The sequence below is a fragment of the Pleuronectes platessa genome, chromosome 6 (genome assembly GCF_947347685.1).
Source record: "Pleuronectes platessa chromosome 6, fPlePla1.1, whole genome shotgun sequence".
In the NCBI taxonomy this organism is placed as follows: domain Eukaryota; kingdom Metazoa; phylum Chordata; class Actinopteri; order Pleuronectiformes; family Pleuronectidae; genus Pleuronectes; species Pleuronectes platessa.
The window spans coordinates 18015368-18035134 of NC_070631.1; the positions used below are offsets into that span (position 1 = coordinate 18015368).

The following is a 19767-nucleotide window of genomic DNA, read 5'->3' on the forward strand; positions in this document are numbered from 1 at the left end:
TAGTTAGTATGATCAGAACTAGATTGAAAGAAAAGAAAATAATTCATCCTCAATTATAAAAATTTGAAAAAATACCAGACTCTTACTTTGTACTAGTGGACTTTCGTTGTAGTTGCACCATGTGGTCTGGATGTAAACGGTCACATATCCGCACAAAGGATTTGAATCTGGTGGCGAAAAATTGCTATAGTTGGAAAATATGATGACCAAAGTATGATTCAACCCGAAGTAAAGGTGCTCAAGGATACCATGATATTTTGTGTTATTAATAAATGGATTTAAGGTTATCTGAAGAAATCTCAAGGCAAAGGTATGTTCCCACTGGCTGAGAGGAACTTCTCCATGTGGACAGCAGGAGGGTGATTCAAAGAGGACATGATACAAACTATAATGAACAATTAAGGAAATCAGGAGAAACATTCACTTTTGCTACTTCATTCAGATCCGGATATCAACTGATTCCAATTTAATGATGGCAGGATAAAACCGTTCACTGTTGGGTACAACAGGTTAAAAGTAGGTAGCTAGTACCATCTAGTGGCCAAACACAGAAACAGCACCATTATCCTGTACTGGAAACAAAGGAGATGTTCAGGAGAAAAGGGGGAAAAAAAACTATGAATTATATACTCATAAGAAATATTCAGTCACAAAATCATGTAATGTAAAAGTATGCATGGTTTAATTTTTAAAGCTCATTTTCACAGTTGAACACAACACTGCAAAACATGAATTCCATTTTCAAATCTTTAATATCACAAAATAAATCATAAACCAAATTATGCACAGTGACAACAATCTCAGGAAATTAGAAAATGAGTTTTGCAAAGACCTTCCCAAAATCGTACTTCTGCCCACTCAATTAAGATAAATTATATTTCAATGTAAAAGAACATTAAAATCTTAAATATGTGAGCATAATTAAAAAAATAATCTCTACATTTCAAATCATGCTTCCGCTTATTTAACCACACCTGCCCGTGTGGGCAAGAATCACCTCTGAAATGAACAAATACAAATTGTTCGATCAACTCTCCAGCTGCTGACATATCCTTTTTGCGTTCTAAATAAAAAATGTCTTAATAAAGGGGTTAAGAAAAACAAGTTTGAAGTGACAAAATGTTGATCCGAGTTCAGAGGAAAACAGGACTGACACATATTAACTGCACGTAAACACCAAATACATTCAAATAGCACAGTCAGATACAAAGGGACAACCAAGGTGAAACTCAAATCACTCACTCAGGGGGAAAATAATTTTCCATTACATGATTTCTGATGTTTATTGATTTTTTTACATGAACCTAAAAGGAACAATTCCTGCACCTAATGTTAACAAAACCTGAGCAAAAATACATGGTTCCTACCTGGAATGACTGGTTTACTGTTTGTCTATTAAGCCAACAGCTGATATCACTGTAACATTTGTCAGAAAGCTGTAGAACATAAATCTTCATGCTTTTACATTATTTTCAGACTGTTTTCATGGTCTTTTTTGTGCTGAACTTGTTGTGACAAAGGGAAAAAATTAAACCTGTTGCATTTGTTTAGATATGTACAAGAGCTAATAATAAACATTTTAAATGTTTCATTCCCACTCAGTGTTGCACATCATGAGAAGACAACTTCCTGTTCTGCAGTAGCATTTTACTGCAAAAAAATTGTTTTGAGTTTAAGTCATTGTGACCTAAGATGTAATTGGGACTTGGCAAAATAAACTGAGGAGCAGGAATGGAGGTAGTTTATATTTTTCATTATTAATTTGGATTGCTGGTATAAACTAAAACTGATTTGAAACAGACTGATGCTATAAACCGTCTCTTCTATTTTTAAGGAATTTAACATAAGGGGTGAATGTAAACAAGAATCCAAAAATTAAGAGCTATTAAGCTTTTTTTAGTGATACTTAAATTATACATCTCTTGCGGAACATTTTGTGTTGATATAAACTTTGTTCAGGTAAACTTAGCCCGAGGGCCCATCCTGAAATGGTGGTGTCCCTAAAGGCATCGCGACGGTGGTCTATTGCACATTCTTCTTCAACAGAAAGTTCTTGGGAGCGAAGCTGGAGGAGGAGAGATGAACGACACAGGCAGAAAAAAAACTAAAAGCAAGAGGAAGGGAAAGAAGGAATGTGGAGAAATAAAATGTAGCAAAGAGGCGAGTTTGTGCGTTCATCTTTCTTTATGAGCATGTCAAAGTCTGTGGGGTAACATTAAAAAAGAAAAACGGAGAAGAATCCATTCTTAGATTGCTTAGCTGCAAGTGCTGCTCGAAACAAGGAAGTTCTTTATCTTCCTCAAACAAGGGAGTAAATCCTCAATAGTCTCCTCCTTATTAAGAGACTAATGGCTGAATGTCTCTCTATGGTTCAGAATAGGCTTCAGTCATTGAAAAGAAGATGATGAGTCCTTTTTAAAGCCACTATGTCCCAGGTCCCAAACATCTTTCTCTCAAGTAGTCAAAGCTTAGGTGTTATATAAGCGTTCATATACTCTCGCACTGCGAGAACTCCAAACACGTGAGATAAATGAGAAAAGCAGCGTCTGTGGTTATGAGCTGCAAAATCATTCGCTCTAAGGTCAAACGCCATATAGCTCAAGGTCACCGAAGCTCTTCTGTGGTCCCCTCTTGTCACATCAGCCACAGCTTAACTTTACAGGCACGTGGCCCAAAGTTTCATCACATTTCTTAAGCATAAAAAGAAAACTCCAGGTCACAGTGTGAAGTTTTATCTTATCCCTCTCTCCCACAATAGTTGTGGCTCGACGTACGCTGACAAAAAGTAGACCCATGTTGACATGAGTAGCTGGGACAGCATCAGCGTTCAGTAAAAGACTCAAACAGGATTAAACAGTTAGGCGCATGCTATAATGACCCTCGGAACACAGACAGGTTGCAGAGTCTCGATGTACAGTGTGTCAAAACCTGTTCGCTGCACTTCTTCAACACACATTAACCTCTGGTCGTCTCACATGTCACAAAGGGGTCGTGGCACTAAAAGTAACAGAGGTGACGTCTGAAGTAGGACTATAGCTTCATGTTGCTGAAGTCCTTGGACAGAGTCTGCAGATAAGCATCGTGAATGGTGCTGAGGAAGTCTGCATCATTCTAGATGGGGAGAAAGTTAAAGAGAGAATGAATGAACAAACTACATGAGTGTGCGTGTGGAGTTTAAGATGACACATCTTGAACTAGAATTAAACCTTTTCAGCTTTACACTTTTTCTTCTTTTTTAAGTTAAACTTACAACTTAGAGAAAGTTATAAATAAGAACCAGCTAAAACTATCTTAAGATGAAGCAAAATTAAAAAATGGTCCTCGGTCATAAAATTAAGACATTAGTGTTAAACTTTTTCCAGGCTAATGGAATCCAGCAGTACACTTTGACATGTTTCATGCCCATGGTTTTACCTTAATGAGGTGTATCAGAGTCTCCTGTAGCTTTGTTTTGCTGCAGGGGGCTGGCAGTGCCTCTACAGCTGGGCTGGTAGAGGGGGGCTCAGAGGGGGAATGGAGGACCACTGATGCTGCTGTGGTCTTACTGAAGGACTGCTGAAAGGCGCTGGGGGAGAGAAGCACCGAAATCTCAAGCCCTCGACCAGCAAGACCTGGACTCATCGGGACAGCCTGAGAAAAAAGAAAAAGAAAAACAAGAGACAAGGCAAATTACACAAGAGCAACCGAGCTTGTGGTTTTATAATCTATTCTGTTTTGGTATTAAAGTATTTGCGAGAGACAGATACACAAAACCAGCAGCAAAGAAAGCTTTCAACTCACAGACATGGGTTTGATCAGGTTTGGAGGTTGAGTGAAAACATCCCTCTCTTGGTTGTGCTGGATAATGGGTTTCCCCATGTGCTCGTGGAAGCTGTGGGGTGGGACCAGTGTGCTTGGCAGGAAGCTGGGTGCGAGGATGGGTTTGTGGATGTCTGAATTCATGGATGGAACTGCCGATTTGAGGGAGCTTAATATTTCCTGTCCCAAAAAAGCTCCTGAGGCTGATGGTGGTGGTGCAGCAGGACCGGGGGGGGCAGTCCGCATCTCTGAGCCCGGATGAGGCACCATGAGAGGTGAAACTGAGCACAGAGGCTGGTGGTCTGACATGGGGCCTACTGACTGGAAAACAGGGCTGGAATGAAGTGCATACGGAGCTGGGAGCAGGCCGGGGACTTGGTGTCGCTGGTTGGTGCCGTGGTTCTGGATGTAGGAGGGGTCACTGGAAGCATTGGTGGTGTTCTGTGCAGGCATGGCGGGTAGAGAGGGGTCCTTGGGGAGGGACGAGCCAAAGAGCTCCTCAACTGTGATCTGCTTCACTATTGTGTGGGAGCTCTGGTGGGTAAAAAGAACAAATCAATAAGATGGGTTGATCTCCAAATATTGAACCAAAAATAGGGTTTCATGGCCACTAGAATAAGAATCTCTTTGTTTTCTTTGACAGTATGTATGTAGGAGTAAACAGAATAAACTACAAGGCTTAAAGTATTTTTGTACGCATGTCTCTGTAATGCATGTACCTTCTGAGGTTGTGATGTGCTGTGGGTATGTTCTGTAGTGTGGACAGCTGCTTTCACTCGTTGCTCCGTAGGCCCATCTGTTTCGTGTGTCTGACCCTGCATCGAAAAACACAAACAAACAGAAATTCAAGATGTATGGATGAAATAAAAAAATAACCATCCAGGGTTTGCCCGAGTCAAAATAAGAAAGATTCACTACAAAAGAAGCAATGATAACGACACCAGGCTCATGTTTCATACAACCAACAACTTTGGCATTTTGGACTATGCTGCTCAGGTCTCCTCACTTTTGTCTTTGCTACAAATGCCACATTATCCTTTTTGTATGACTCATCTGATATGACAACAATTGTGTTACTGTTAAGAACCCATAGGAGTAATACAGAATAATTTTATTGGTGCTACATAAACAACCCGATATCTACAAGGGTGTGTTGCCTCCTCACTCTCTGGTATTCTTCCTTGGCTTTGCTGAGCAGTTCCAGGATGTCGATGGGCCGTGGTTCTGCAACGCCATTGGTCCTCCCGGGCACTGCCCTCTCTGGTGATTCTCTCTTGACATGGTCCGCCTCTTGTTTTACAATCCTGAAAGAAAGTAAATGCTTGACGGGTTGTCTTCTCAAGTGCAGGGTCAAATTTGAGCTGCTTGGACAACTAACCCCTAATGGGTGAAAAAATAAAACAGATACATAATAGAGATGTTTGTCAACTTACTTGACCATCAGTTGAGCGATACGATGACAGTCCCTCTTGTCATAGAACCAAATACTGTAGATACCCACTGCAAGAAAAACACAAATACTACATATTACACTGTTACACTGATACATAGACAAATCTGTTCACACGTACGTATATCATCACCAACAAAAATCTGTGAGATAATGGTTAGGTTTTACAATTCGCCTTTTTTACAAGTTTATTAATTAAGTAAGTAGGTCAGCCTATTGTAACACAACAGTTATTGCCCAGGCCTGGAAAAGTTTCTGCATATTACCAATTACAACTTCTATACTTTTTAGCTGTGAAAGAGGTATGGAAATAGAAGACATTGAAAATATTTTAAGTTCATTAAAAGAAATGGGCATACTAATCCTCAAGAATGAGGCTCTGGTGTAAAATTAATTTTTAACAGTAGGTACCATCTGCCAAGTCTAAATCCTTTATCTCATTAAACATTTGTCTGTAAATTTGTAACAATTTGAACATGAATTCAATGTGATCTTCATCATTGAACACCAAAATCTCATCTGTTCACCTTGTTGTCCAAGCAAGACCTTGAACTAGAATTGAACATTTTCCCCAAACGGTTTTCCTTAGATATCACATTCACGTTTTCGCAATGCACAGCGACTTTGACCACCAAAATCGAAACATATAAAGAAATTCCTTCAAAGCATTCTTGAGATATTCCATTCAAAGATAATGCTAATAACGTTGTGTTATAATCAAAAAACAAAAGCACCATCAAGTACATACAAATATATTGCAGATCCTGGTCATTTGGAATCCCAGGCCAACAGAAGAAAGTAAATAAAGAAAGTCTGGCCTAGTCTCAACAACTAGGTGGATGTTTTAAGATTTGGTGGAACATTTCAATAGTTACATTAAAGTAAGAAACATATATTGCTTGAAAAATAGGTTTGTGAGCTCAGCTAAAAAACAGAATTAATTTTAGTGTTACCCCAAAGGATACAGACAACTTATTATACAATAAAATGTAAGTATACGTCAGCATTTACAGCTTGTTAGTTTTGTTTGTGTGATGAAACACTGTCGCATGGAAGGTCCCTCAGGAAGCTGTGGTAACCTAGCAACTTGGGTGTTTGTCTTCGTGCATCTACTGCAACCAAGGGGAATATGGAAAGGTGTAAACAAGTGTAGGTGTGTGTGTGAGTTTCTGTGCGTCAAACTACTCAGCTTTCTCGAAACACTATTCTCAGACTTAAAGTAGATTTGTCACCCTCCGGCCGAGGGGCCGAGTTCACCAGGAGTCAACAAGGCTGAGAGCAAGATTTTTTTTTCATTGTCATCATCGTTGGTCTCTTTGCTCTTCAATCAACTCTATCTTGCTCCTGTTCAGTTTTACCCTTGTTTTCAGCCGAAGGCGGAATCTAAAATATCTTGAAGATATCTCTTTCTCTCAACATCAGAAATGTGGACATGTCTGACCAAGTAATGCCTCAGAGGAACCAAAGGATCCTTAGGCAATAAATTGCCAGAAAAAAAGCCAGGACAGGACACCAACAGGAAGAATTCATTCTGACCAGTCTTCCAGAGGTGACCGTCAGCTGCCAGGGATTGGAAGCATCTCCAACATAACCTGAGGAATATTCTCAATATTTTTTTTCTTCGTTTTTGTTGAACACTTCAACCCAATCTGAGGAATTAAGATGCCGAGTACTGGAGAAGCTGCTCAGGTGTGAAGACTAACAACAAAGCGACATCATGTCTTCCATACCAGCCAAGCTGATGGGCAAAACAAGTCCAAATGGGGAACAGTCAACGCTGACGCTGAGCCTGGCAATGCTATTTTTTCTGATAAGCAAACAAATGGGAAAACAATCCAATTCCTTGTTTGTTGCCTTGATGAAAGTCCTTTTTAGACTTCTGATAGATTACCTCGGCGGCAGTGCTGTCAGTTACTTCCTAAAGATCTGAGGAATTTCATCACTTTTCACATTTTCCTGCAGAAAGGTCTCAACAAGGCCAGATGAGTTTGACTGCAGCATTGGCAAACTCTTGTAGTGAAATATAGATGTAAACATAGTCTTGATCATTGATTTAACTTTTAGGTCTCTAGGCTGATTTTGCCCCCAATGGAGAACAACATCAACAGTGGTCAAAGTAAGCTGAAACTGTGGCCGTCTGGTCGACCTTCATGACGTCATGACTGGAAGAGTCGCCTCAGAGGAAATTTTATTGCTCAATGTGACTCCAAGAAACCAAAGTTACTTCAAGCAGAGGGGAAAGGAGATGTTCCAGAGAACGCTGAGGAGGTGTTTGTTCTGCATTTTCAGAGGTACTATTTATATCTTTTGCACTTAATGTGTGTGACTGTGAATTTCGCCAACACCCGTGTAACTGTTTACTTGGCATTTCAGAGATATGCACAAATGTATACAATACTTTTGGAAAAACTTCTATGACACAGCAGTGTTTCTTGAAAGTTAGGCAGAAACTAGGGCTGACCTATATGACTTCAAATCAATATCTTGATTTTTTAAAACTTTAACCTTGATTACGATTAATGAGCAATTATTTTAAAACACCCCCCAACGGGGTGCATAACTCCACGTTGGTCAACAAGTGACTCTGCTCTTTTCTAATCCCTCACACATAGAACTGATCTTTATGAAAGACAGCTGAATTCATGTTTCTGTTCCTGGGTTGTTGCCTCTTTGGCAACAATCAACTCAAAACAGTGCGCTGCATCACAAGAAGAACTTCTCTCTGACTGCAGAAGTGTGTGGGAAACACTACTGTGTGTGTGTGTGTGTTGGTCTGTGTGGGTCGCTCTTCACACAAATTGACTATTACATTTATTTAATTATTAATCAATGATGTTGATCATGAATCCGGATCATTCCAGTCACTTTAACACTGATTTCCTGGCTGTGCGCTTCACGTTACGTCTTGTGTTGCGTGTGAACTGCGTGTGTGCAAAATGTTAGACTATTTTTCAAAGGTCTTTGAATACGTGTCTCCTAAGCTTTATTGCGAAAGACAGTTTCGATTCATTTCAGTTACTTGCCCAAGCCTAGCGAAGCCATTACATGCTACTAGGCAGAAAGTTAAGAGAAAAAATTTGTTGCTAAGAAACACAGGTTTCCTATAAGGACAAGAGGATTTTTGATGCACACGGCATTTATAATGAAGCGAGAATTGTTTTTGATTTACATCTTCTCCTGGAAGATATCTCACATTTCTCATCACACTGATTCTTAAAATGAATCTACGACTGGTGTTAGACTTGGGCTTACCTGCAAATTCCCTTATATATTGGGACTTGAAAAAGGTCAAGTGCTGAGAATGTTGGATCACAGAGGACTAAATAATTGTCTCTCAAGTACATAATATTTCCACCCACGTTGGCACAAAAAGAGGTTTGTAATGACATCTACTGTTTACATAACACTCACAGTTGCCGTTCCTGTAGAGCAGGAAGGGATCCTGCAGCTGGAACTCCAGGTCTTTGTTGATCGGCTCCACCAGGTTCTCTGTGCTCAGTCGGTTCATGATGGTGAAGCCATGGTGAGGGGAGGCAGACCTGAGAGGAGAGAAGATGAACACACGTTTGAGTACTTATTGTTAGTCTGTGTTGATAAAAAAAATTATAATAAGTTGTTGGGAACAATTACATTATTTACATACTAGAAGCAAATTGAGATGGTTAGAATGACTTTCTAATAACTGTTAGTGTGGCATAGAATGAACAACTTGAAAAAAAATTGCCTTAATGTGGAAACCTATTGTGGACATACTAAACTATGGACCTACATAATCTCATTGCGTCTAATAAAGAACCACTGTGTGCACAATATAGCGATAAAGCAAATAGAAAAACAACAAAGATGAAGAGAGTAGAAATGTCCATGAAATGAAATGTGAAGAACCGCAGTTCATGTTTGTTTACAATGACTGCGGCCTACACACGTGTGCGGACTACGTCAAGTGACAGCGCAGAGAAAAGTAAAGCTGAACAACACAGCAACCTTCATGTTTGTAGTGCCACACGACTTCGTTAAAAACATGTATATGCTCACCTGGTATAAACAAACAGGGTGCCCTCGATTTCGGTCTTCTCCTGAAATGAAACGTGACGTTAGGAGCCAAAAACAAAAAGCGCTAATCCGAAACGTGCTAAATAACAGCGACGTACGTTGGATGTTAGCATTACCAGCTAGCCTGTTAGCTGAGGTAAGTGGACGCTAAGTTATTTGCTAGATTCGTAACACCATTTAAAGAATCCCACTGGAATCAAAACAGTACGTATGTGAACCTATCTGCATAGGTTATACTCAGACAAACGCCACCACATTCTTTAATTGTGGTTATTTTTAAGTTTTAGCGTCAAGCTAGCATTAGCATGCTAAGTGGATACACCAAACAGTTTGGGGTCTTGTGACAAACTCACCCATTCGTTGGTTTTGGAGTTGAAGTTGTAGAGAGCCACCTGGCCAGTAACATCGAGCAGTGTCTTAATGTACGGGTCTTGTCTCTGTAGAGCTGCTAAGCTCATCATATGTCCAGCATTTAGGGTCTCCATCTTGGATGTGGCTGTTGCTCCTGCACGGTTGAATTTCTGCAGACACTTGAAACTTCCGCTGTTGACCGGAAATCTCATCTCTGATGTTTCTGTTTATTCTGCGCACATTTATCTGAGGTGAAGTTCAGGTAGATGTTCAATTGGTCAGAGTTCCGCTAAAACTATATGTTTGTAGTAAAATACAGTTGTCCCCGTGAGCTTAGCTTTGCTTAGTTTAGATTAGCCAGTGTGCTTTCGAAAATCAAACTAGATATATTACAAACAAATACATCTAATGAGTAAAAAACTTTCATGAGATAAGAAAAATTAGACCATGTTGGTGCAAACGTTGTCACATTGGACAGTAATTTTTCCAACGCAATTGCTTGCTGCTTTGTTGATTTACATAAATTAGAAAAACTAGCTACACAACTTGCCAGGTCAAGATAATGTCACATTCGATACCATTACTTTAAATGTAGCAGTGAATAGAAAGGTTTATCATATTCACTAAGGGGACACATTTCCCTTTAACAATGCTGAAAGGATGAGGATTAAATGCACACACACATATTATATATAATAATATTAAAATCATTTTTGGTAAGGACCATGTATGTGCAGAGAATCCTCTACAGTATCCTCATGTTACATAATCCCACTGCTCTGTGGCGCATTTTATATTTTAGTCCAATCTGACACGTGGTTTTAAATCTGAGAACCTACATGCATGATAGACCCCAAGTGAAGGGCTGTTCAAACATTAAGTGAATGCACAAGATTTCTGCAGAGCTATATTAAATTCAGGCTTTTTACTAGTACACACCCTAACCACAATGATACTGACAAGGGCTAAAGAACAACTCAGCCTGCTGGATTATCCCAAATATTGTATCCTATGATTTAATATTGTAGTCTACTGATCTACATATCTTTAAATCCATCATATGTAAACTTCTGGGAAAGAGACATAGCGTACAATTCTCTGATTGTTTATTATTTGGTCCAGTTGAGCTGCAGCTGACTGCTTTACCTGCCACTGAGGGAACATTGGGATTATAATCCCGAGGATTACGCCCTGCCGTGAAACTGTTATCCTTTATACAGGCGCAGGTAATCCTATCCCTGGTAACCTTCCAGCACAGCTCCCGGGAACTCATTTCCTCTCGAACCGCTGCGGAGTGAGGGCAGAAAACGGCGAGATGAGGCCCCAGAGAAGAGCCAGGTGACAGAATGCCGTTCATTATAAGGGGAAGAGCCCTGAGGGGTAAGTCCAAAGAGCTGGAGGACCGAGACTCTTTAGTAGCTTAACTGGAGGGATCGGATGAGACTCGCTGTTTTCCTAAGATCCGGAAACCTCCCTGTCAGGAGAAAGTCCAAGCTGCCTTGATTGAAATCATTATGGATTTTGTCATGATTTAAGTCTGACACTGATCTAAATCATGGTAGAAAACAGATTCAATAGCCAGCATGCTGCTGGCCCGAACAGGCGATGGCTCTAAATGTTGTTTTTAAAGTTTTAGTCTAAGGCTACATTTCAGGGCCAAGCTTTGGGAGCTGCAACTTTAATTTGTGTGTGCGTCTCTCTGTGTGTTTGTGTCACATCCTTCTTAATGCAAACATCATTAATACAATTTAAGCAATTACACCTGATTACCAACATATGACTCCTTGTTGGCTTCACTAGCTGTTTGTCAGTAGCCATATGTGTATTCTTGTTTCGACAGTGCTCAAGTTATATAGCATATACCATTGAAGTTTTTCATTTTTTGAATGTGTTTGAAAGCACAAATCACCATTCTTAAGCACTTTTCTTTAAGCATTTGAGACAAAAGTCATTTTGATGATTGAGCTGATCTAGGAAGTTTCCTGAAAGGCAGGTGCATTTACAAATCATATGTGTATGTGTATACTTTTTCAGAAGAGGTCAATTTTCAGCCTAGAGCCTTTACGGAGTGAGGACATTTCGGAAAAGTGAGGACAGTAGTTTAGGCAGTTTGTGGCCCACTTTTAAATTGACTGTTTGAGGATTAAGAATTGGTTTCAGGTTTAGAATTAGGCTCAGGTTAGGGTTATTGTTATTAAAGGTAAGTTAGAGTCTAGGGAGTGCATCACAGCAATGATTGTTCTTACTAAAGTGTGTGTGTTTTTGTTTGGTCCTGGTATCACCCATGTTCTGGGGACAACAAACATAGTAAATCATTCATTTTGAACATGAACACATTTTTAAAGGTGAGGTTAAGTTAAGTTAAGGTACGGGTTAGGCAAGTAGTAACTATGGTTACGCTTCGGGACACGGTTTTGGTTCGGCTGTCCACAGTGAATGGAAGTCAATGCATAGTCCTAATAAGGATAGCTGCGTGCGCGAGTGACTCCAGCAGCCACAGTCGCTCCAACCTGTATGAGTCCATCCCCGGACACAGTGACACAGTGAGCGGAGTCATTGACAGACAGCAGTGGACTGACGGCTGCTGTCCTCCTCGGATCCGCCGTGTGTCTGCGGACAGGCACCCGGATGTGGCGAAAATGTTTGGCGCTCCTCTCAGGGTCCGCTGCGCTCGGGAAACATCTCATGATTCAGGCTGACGGCTCGGCTCGGGCTCGCGCGTCGACCGCACCTCCGGACGGTGTCTCCAGCTATGAGTTGGGTTTAAAGCGGATTGTTTCAATGTGGATGCGAGGATGCAAGAAGCAGATGAACAGTGTGGAGGTAAAGACCGTGCGTGGAGCGCAGGAGCAGAGTTGGAGCGCTGCGCGAGGGGGCGAGAGCGCCTGTGTGATGTATTCCCTGATGTCGGCCTATTCTATTCTATTCTATTCTATTCTGTTCTATTCTGTTATCTGCAACTGTCCTTAGTCTGCTGAGTCCCTTTTCCAACTTATTCCAGTGATTAGATTCAGTATTGACATTGTGAGCGCTGCTCCATGGAAGTAATGACATCACTTCAAATCAAATCCACTGGGAAGCGAGTTGCGACTATTCTTCTCCAAAAATAAAAATGGTCGACAGTATTTATTTTGTTATTATGGTCAAGTGATTGCTTTTTGGCCATGTGACAAACTGTGGAGGCTGCTTTGCATCATGCGTCCTGGACAATGTGACGCTAATCGAACTTTTCAAATGAATCCCGTTAGTTTTTGGGTCATAGCCTCGGTTGTCACTGTGAAGAATTGGTCCAAACAAACGCTGATCCGTTTAAAAGGAGGACCCGGGTCAAACTAAAGTCGTGAACAGTTGTTATGAAGCGTCGTGTGACAGATGTGCGACACCCAGCAGGTCTCACTCCTCACACACATAACCTCATCTCAGAGACAGCACACAGACTGTGGTGGTCATCCTTAATTGTATTATTATTATTATCGTTATTATTATTATTATCATCAGACGTGACATTTTGGATTTGTGGTTATGTCGTTTATAGATATCTCCGTTTTTTTTTTATCAGGCTGACTTTTTCACTCGATCTGTACTCTTAAAATATACCTCTGATGATTTGTTTTCATCACTGTGTGGGAGCTTCTTCTGACATGTGATGTGGGTTAGCTGTGGCAGTGACACCCTGATCAGACTCTGCTGTAGAGCTGCTGTGAACCAAAGTGTCTTTTTCACTGGAGCTTTGCATTGATTTTAATGAAACTCTCACTCATCCACACAGGCTCTCTCTCTCTCTCTCTCTCTCTCTCTCTCTCTCTCTCTCTCTCTCTCTCTCTCTCTCTCTCTCTCTCTCTCTCTCTCACCGTTCGTCCTCTGCCTCATCTGAAATTCTTTGACAGTTCTTAATTTAAAATGTCTTTTTAGTTAAAATTAAATATTTAATAAGTACATGCAAACCCCTATCAAAGCTCTTTATGTTGAAATTCTTGCACTTATGTACTCTCAGAAATGAAAAACAGAAAGCGGAATAGCTGCCATGTGACTATTCTCCCCCGTTTTGTTTAAACTCTCTCTTACAGCCTCAAAATCTTGTCTCTATTTCCTCGCCCTCTCCCTCCAGGGGCACAGTATGCCAGCAACAAAACGACCACTCCCTCCACTGCCTCGGCCCTCTGGTCGGAAAGCAACACCCGCCTGCACCAGCTCCATCCACCAGAGCAACTGCAGGCTCCGGCCAGCACCGGCAAGCCAGTCGGCACCTCTTATGGCCTCCTTGGGGTTAACAGTGGCAATCAGGGTCACGTTGGCACTGACACCAGTGTCAGCCCAGTCCTCGCTTGGCACGCCGCCATTAGTGCTGCTCGCCAAGCACAGGGCGACTCTGCAAAGCCTGACACGGACTCACGGCCCTCAGTTTGCACCACTGGTCCAGCTCCTGTAGGCTCACTGGCGCAGAGGAAGAGGCAGCAGTACGCCAAAAGCAAAAAACAAGGAGGATCTACCAACAGCAGGCCACCCAGAGCTCTGTTCTGCCTCACCCTCAACAACCCGATTCGCCGGGCCTGCATCAGCCTGGTGGAGTGGAAGTATCCTTTATCCTTAAGACTGAGGCTCTGGTTAAATGGATGTAAGGTAGATGTTTGGGTGTCTGAATGCATTGTGTTTGTATACGGACAGTTTATTTTCAGAGTTATTGAAATAACGTATAACTTTATCAGTCAGTGAAATAATGAACCATAACTCCTTTGACATAATGGACGTGCTGTGTAAACTGCAAGTGCTATACCTGATCTATAGAAGGTTAAATTCGATGTTTGATTGGGTTGATCACTAAATTATTTATTGAGACCGACAGATGAATGAACAGATGAATAAGTACAGTGGACCCAGAAGAAATGTCACGAAAGGATTTTCAGAAACCAAATACAATTTTAAATGAATTTGAAATGTCATATTTGTCATAAAAAAATACAAGTTCAGTTAAAAGCAAAACATGCAAATAATCATCGCCTTTCCAATTGTCGTTGTGTCCGCATGTGACCCCTGAAGTGATTATGACAGATCCATGACAGCATCAGTTTATTTACAGCAACACAGGAAACAATGTGACACGTAGGTGAATTTCTTGGGAACTGACTAAAATCAATATTTTTGATAATAGGGTTTGAAAATCTCTATGGAAATTCTATCTGTTGTAATGTCTCAGTCTGGTGTGTATTTCTACCATCTGACTGATTTTAGTGGCTCTCCTCTATAGACTCTCTCAGTGCTGTTTGACATGGATATTAAGAAGGTGGTAAAAGAGGTTAGGGGTTTTTAGTAGTTTTAGTAGATATCACTAAACAAGGATTTGTGAAAGAGGGAAAAACAATTATAGCATATAGGAAACATTTTATGTTTATCTATTATCACACAATAATAAACCAATTCACCCGAAAAAAATTGTACAATTAACGAATTTCAAAAAAGATCTTTATATCATCAACCTTATCAAATAAATCAATAAGTGTACAAAGCCGTTAAAAAAATCCTGATACTTAGCATTTTGCAGTCTCTCTGAGGTAACCATGTTCCTTAACAGTCTGTTTCCAGACCATTTGATATCTTTATACTGCTGTCTATCTTTGCCAACTGTGTGGCCTTAGCCATCTACATCCCCTTCCCTGGAGACGACTCCAATTCTACCAACCAAGAACTGGTGAGTGGCACTGGAAAATACAGAAACACGGCTATGGTGATGTTATCATTATCTAAACCACACTGCAGAGTATACACATCCCCTTTGTTGTAAATTCCACCCGACAGCAGGATATGTTGTGTGATGGTTGGAATCAGCATGTGAGAGGAATTTCAAGGGTTTGGTTAGCGGTCTGAAGGAAATGCATCTTAAATAGTTGGTTTTCCCAAGTTGGCAACCAACCCATTGTCTCAGTTTTAGCCATTTCCATATTTAAATGTGTGCAGAACTTCTGTCTAGAACGGCTTTCTACCACACACAGGTCAGCGATTCAGTTCATTTGCATATTAAGTTGCTCTGTGTGTGGTTCTCCTGATGTTGCCTGCTTTGTTGTGCAGCAAAGGTTGAAAGAGCTTCTCACACACGAACTGCACTGCTGCTGCTGCTCGTGCCGCGGTTTGTCATCAACCAGATTACACACAAAAGCCAGAAAACACCTTTGCAAGAGTGGGACTGGCTGGATGTGTGAGTTGCGTCACAGGGCTTTCCTGGCAATATTTGGATGGATGTGTCGGGTTTCATTGTTTTGTTGACCCACGTAAACACCAGTACACACACACGTTCATTCATTTAATTAGGATCTTATTACATAAAACATTCAAGAGTATAACACTATTTAAGTGTTATACTGTTGGAATAATAGTGATGACATTTAACTCAGTAAAGATCACAAATATTTACAAGGGAAACTCCTGTTTTTCTGAATTCAATAGATTTGACCGAATAACAATTCCCCTTACATGCATTGCCGAAAGAGGCGTACATTTAGCGTTGATTTAATCATGCAGTGCCAACATTAGGAGGCTAGCATTGGACCTTCTTAGCATTAAATTGTGTGTGTGTGTGTGTGTGTGTGTGTGTGTGTGTGTGTGTGTGTTTGTGTGTGTGTTTGTTCGTGTATGTTGAGTGAATGAGAGATGGATGCAGAAATACGAAATGTTCCTTTAACAGGAATTATTCATATAGTCAAGTCTATGTTCATCACTCACTGCTCAATTTGCAGGTGTTCTTGAACATCAATGTAATTATAAACATAAACACACACTTATGTCACGAAAACAGTGTAAAAATGTTGGGTGTCGAAATAACACAAAATATATTTAACACCAGTTTATAAAGGTTTTTCTCAACCTGGATCTTTCAGGCCTTTTTAACTGAGCACCAGTTCTCCATCTTCATTTAATTAAATATTTAATAATAAACATATGTCCCTGCCCATGATGAGTCTGTGAGATAAGTGTTGTATATTTGAGTATGTGTGTTAAATTATGTCTATTACAGTATGTGTGTGAGTGTGTGGTAGACCTGAGAAAGTGTGTGTAAGTGTGCGTGTGTATCTGTGCTGGAAAGAGAGAGGGAGGGAGAGAGAGAGGGAGAGAGACCAGGTTGAGGGATTAAGCAGGGCAGTGGATTAGTCGACAGTAAATGAGTGGAGGCTACAGAGAGAGAGGGGGAAAGAGAGCTGGATGGATGGATGGGAGGATTGGTGGATGAACGGAGAGATGTAGGGCGGGAGCTTACGAGTGGGAGGGTCAACTGATAGAGAGATTTTAATGAACACTGTCATGTGACTGACATGATTTTAACTCTATCTACCTGCAATCTATTTAGTACAGTGACCTATCTATCTATCTATCTATCTATCTATCTGTCTATCTATCTATCTATCTATCTATCTATCTATCTATCTATCTGTCTATCTATCTATCTGTCTGTCTGTCTGTCTGTCTGTCTGTCTGTCTGTCTGTCTGTCTGTCTGTCTGTCTGTCTGTCTCTCTAACTATCTGTCTGTCTGTCTGTCTGTCTGTCTGTCTGTCTGTCTGTCTGTCTGTCTGTCTGTCTCTCTAACTGTCTGTCTGTCTGTCTGTCTGTCTGTCTGTCTGTCTGTCTGTCTGTCTGTCTGTCTATCTATCTATCTATCTATCTATCTATCTATCTATCTATCTATCTATCTGTCTGTCTGTCTGTCTGTCTGTCTGTCTGTCTGTCTGTCTGTCTGTCTGTCTCTCTAACTATCTGTCTGTCTGTCTGTCTGTCTGTCTGTCTGTCTGTCTGTCTGTCTCTCTGTCTGTGTATTATAATGGTCTGACAATACGACAAAACTTTCAATTAAAAATACTTTGTAATCAATTTTAATAAAAACAATGCACAAATTAAATTAAATATATGTTACCCTAGATTTGGTATTCCCACAGTTAACAGTAAAATAACCATTTATACTGTATGATCTGCATATATTTATTATATTATCAGAATTCAACCTGGATTTAACCGGTTAATCTTCTTTCAATTTACCCTTGATTATTATTTTTTTTATCATATGCAACATACTCTTTTAAAACTAAATTATAATTGGCCCTAATGTTGTAATGCAGGATTATGTTTCCCTGCAGTTTAGCTGAATGAGCATTAACATCCAAGGACAACTCCATTCAAGAACCTTAAAAAATAGATAAGTGAATCATGGTATTAGAAAGTCTTGATTATCTTACTTTCAATGGCAGATTCTATCTGAAATGTGTCCAACAAAAAAAAAGGTGTAATTTGATTTTAACAACATTTTACATCACTGTCAGCTCATGTTGATATGTTTTAACCCACCATCTCTCTCTTTTCCCCCTTCTTCAGTGCAGACTGGAGAATGATTAATATCCCATTAAGCTGGTTAGTGATTTAGCAGACTTATGACAGCCCCTTTAGCCGCTCGCTGACTAACATACACTGCTGATCAGCTCATAATCTCATAAGAGTCCTATATGAATCTGCTATATGAGCATATGGAGTCAGAGGTGCAGTCTCTGTGTGTGTCAGAGTGAACGGCTTAAAAGCATGTACTGTATGTATGTTAAAGTGGATATGCTTAGTTAAGCCTATGACAAGTGATGGAGACAATATTGTGTCATGATATGAAAAATGGGACTGAGGTTTATTTTAAATAGTAATAAATTATAGGAAAAATCCACAAAAAATCTACAGATTATCTGAGAATCCTGACATGTGGAGTTAGTTTGGTGGCATCATATAGAAACAATAATACTGTCTTAGATCTAATTTGATATGTCAAAATATAATATAATATATGATATAATATATTTAACCCAATAGGGACCTTTTCTTAACATATTCTATATATTTGTAGGTCAGAGTTTAGGATTTGTGGTGACAAAATAGATAAAAAGACATTGTATTCAGTATATAGTCTGGTGTCTGTGTATTTATAGACCACTTTTCTAGGCTTGATCACCACTAATGCTTCATCTATTATAATTATGACACTTTATCTGCCAAAGAAAATAAAATCACATAACCAAAACCAAATGCCTATCCAAAGTATTGATAAATCCTGCTGTCTTTCATTAAAACACAGAACATTGTAATTTAAAAAAAGACAAGTTAAGAGTTATTTTAGATTTCACACTGTCACAGATATTTTTTTAGATTTTTGCATCACATGATTAATATAACTTTTTCTCATATGGAACAGAGATATTGATTCGTTGCCCAGCTCTGTCTGAACACCTTCCGTATATAGAAATCTGGCATGACGTGAAAGGAGTAGGTGGGATGGTTAATAGTGTCCTGTTAGTACTACAGTGCATGAGACAATGTCATAGATAGTACTGGCAGTGTAAAAAGTGGACAAAGAAAATGTAAAGATGAATACTTTCTAATCTCATTTCTTTATATTCTGAAATGTCCTCTGAGTATCATAAACTGAAGTCATCCTGTGTGCTGTCCCAGTTTACCCGACTGGTTGGGTTTGAATTCTGTCCTCATCATCGGACTCCATTTTAACTGCATGTGGGTGAGTCTTCACATGAACAGCATGAGTCAGAGATCAGAGGGTAAATCATCTTTTGGCTAATGCAGGGTTGGATATCGGAGTTAAAACCATGGTAACAAGCCACATCATTTTATGACTGAAACCATAGGCAGACTTTGCAGCAGGGGAGTTTCGATATTGTCATGACATCAAGGCAAAGAACAAAGCAGAATACGTTCAGACCTCACCAGATTATGTGTGTGTGTGTTTGTGTGTGTTTGTGTTTGTCTGTGTTTTTATCAACACAAATATAAAGTCGTTTCTCTTCCATGTGATTCAGAAAGATATTTGAGTTGGTTGTATAACAGCAATCATAAGACCTGAATGCTATTAGGTGGGAGGGTTCATCCAAACATCAGCACCAGAGAGAGTCTATTCAGTCTTTTCTGTGTGTGTTTTCTGAGTGTGTTGTAAGTGTGTGTGAGTATGTTCCTACATGTATGTTGTTTATCAGTGAGATTTGGTGAAAGCCAACTATAACATTCCCTAGAGGATGATACATCTGCCAAAACTGTGTGGTGTAAGTGTGTCTGTGTGTGTTTGTACATATGTGAGTTTGTGTTTCTG

At 40.0% G+C, this 19767-nt stretch overlaps 2 protein-coding genes across 2 annotated transcripts in view; one reads left to right on the forward strand and one right to left on the reverse strand.

Annotated features, from left to right (window-relative positions):
• Window positions 1-660: 660 nt before the first annotated feature.
• dcp1a (decapping mRNA 1A) lies at window positions 661-9841 on the reverse strand. Its single transcript, XM_053423844.1, has 9 exons — window positions 9655-9841; window positions 9284-9324; window positions 8660-8787; window positions 5232-5298; window positions 4964-5102; window positions 4518-4613; window positions 3781-4332; window positions 3415-3630; window positions 661-3111 (listed from the first exon to the last, which is right to left on the reverse strand). The coding sequence occupies exons 1-9, from the start codon at window positions 9784-9786 to the stop codon at window positions 3031-3033; spliced, it is 1452 nt and encodes a 483-aa protein (XP_053279819.1). The 5' UTR covers window positions 9787-9841; the 3' UTR covers window positions 661-3030.
• Window positions 9842-10998: 1157 nt separating this feature from the next.
• The window catches only part of cacna1db (calcium channel, voltage-dependent, L type, alpha 1D subunit, b), a 70895-nt gene continuing 62126 nt past the window's right edge, over window positions 10999-19767 (forward strand). Inside the window, exons 1-3 of the mRNA XM_053423845.1 lie at window positions 10999-11032; window positions 13761-14226; window positions 15233-15338. Of these exons, the coding sequence (XP_053279820.1) occupies window positions 10999-11032; window positions 13761-14226; window positions 15233-15338 (606 nt within the window). The remainder of the gene's footprint in view (window positions 11033-13760; window positions 14227-15232; window positions 15339-19767) is intronic.

Coding starts and splice junctions, on each gene's coding strand:
- dcp1a (XM_053423844.1), bottom strand. CDS start 9,786: ATGGAGACCCTAAATGCTGGACATATGATGAGCTTAGCAGCTCTACAG. Junction 5,103..5,231: donor ATCGCTCAACTGATGGTCAA/GTAAGTTGACAA, acceptor ACTTTCTTTCAG/GATTGTAAAACAAGAGGCGG. Junction 4,333..4,517: donor GCACATCACAACCTCAGAAG/GTACATGCATTA, acceptor TTTACCCACCAG/AGCTCCCACACAATAGTGAA.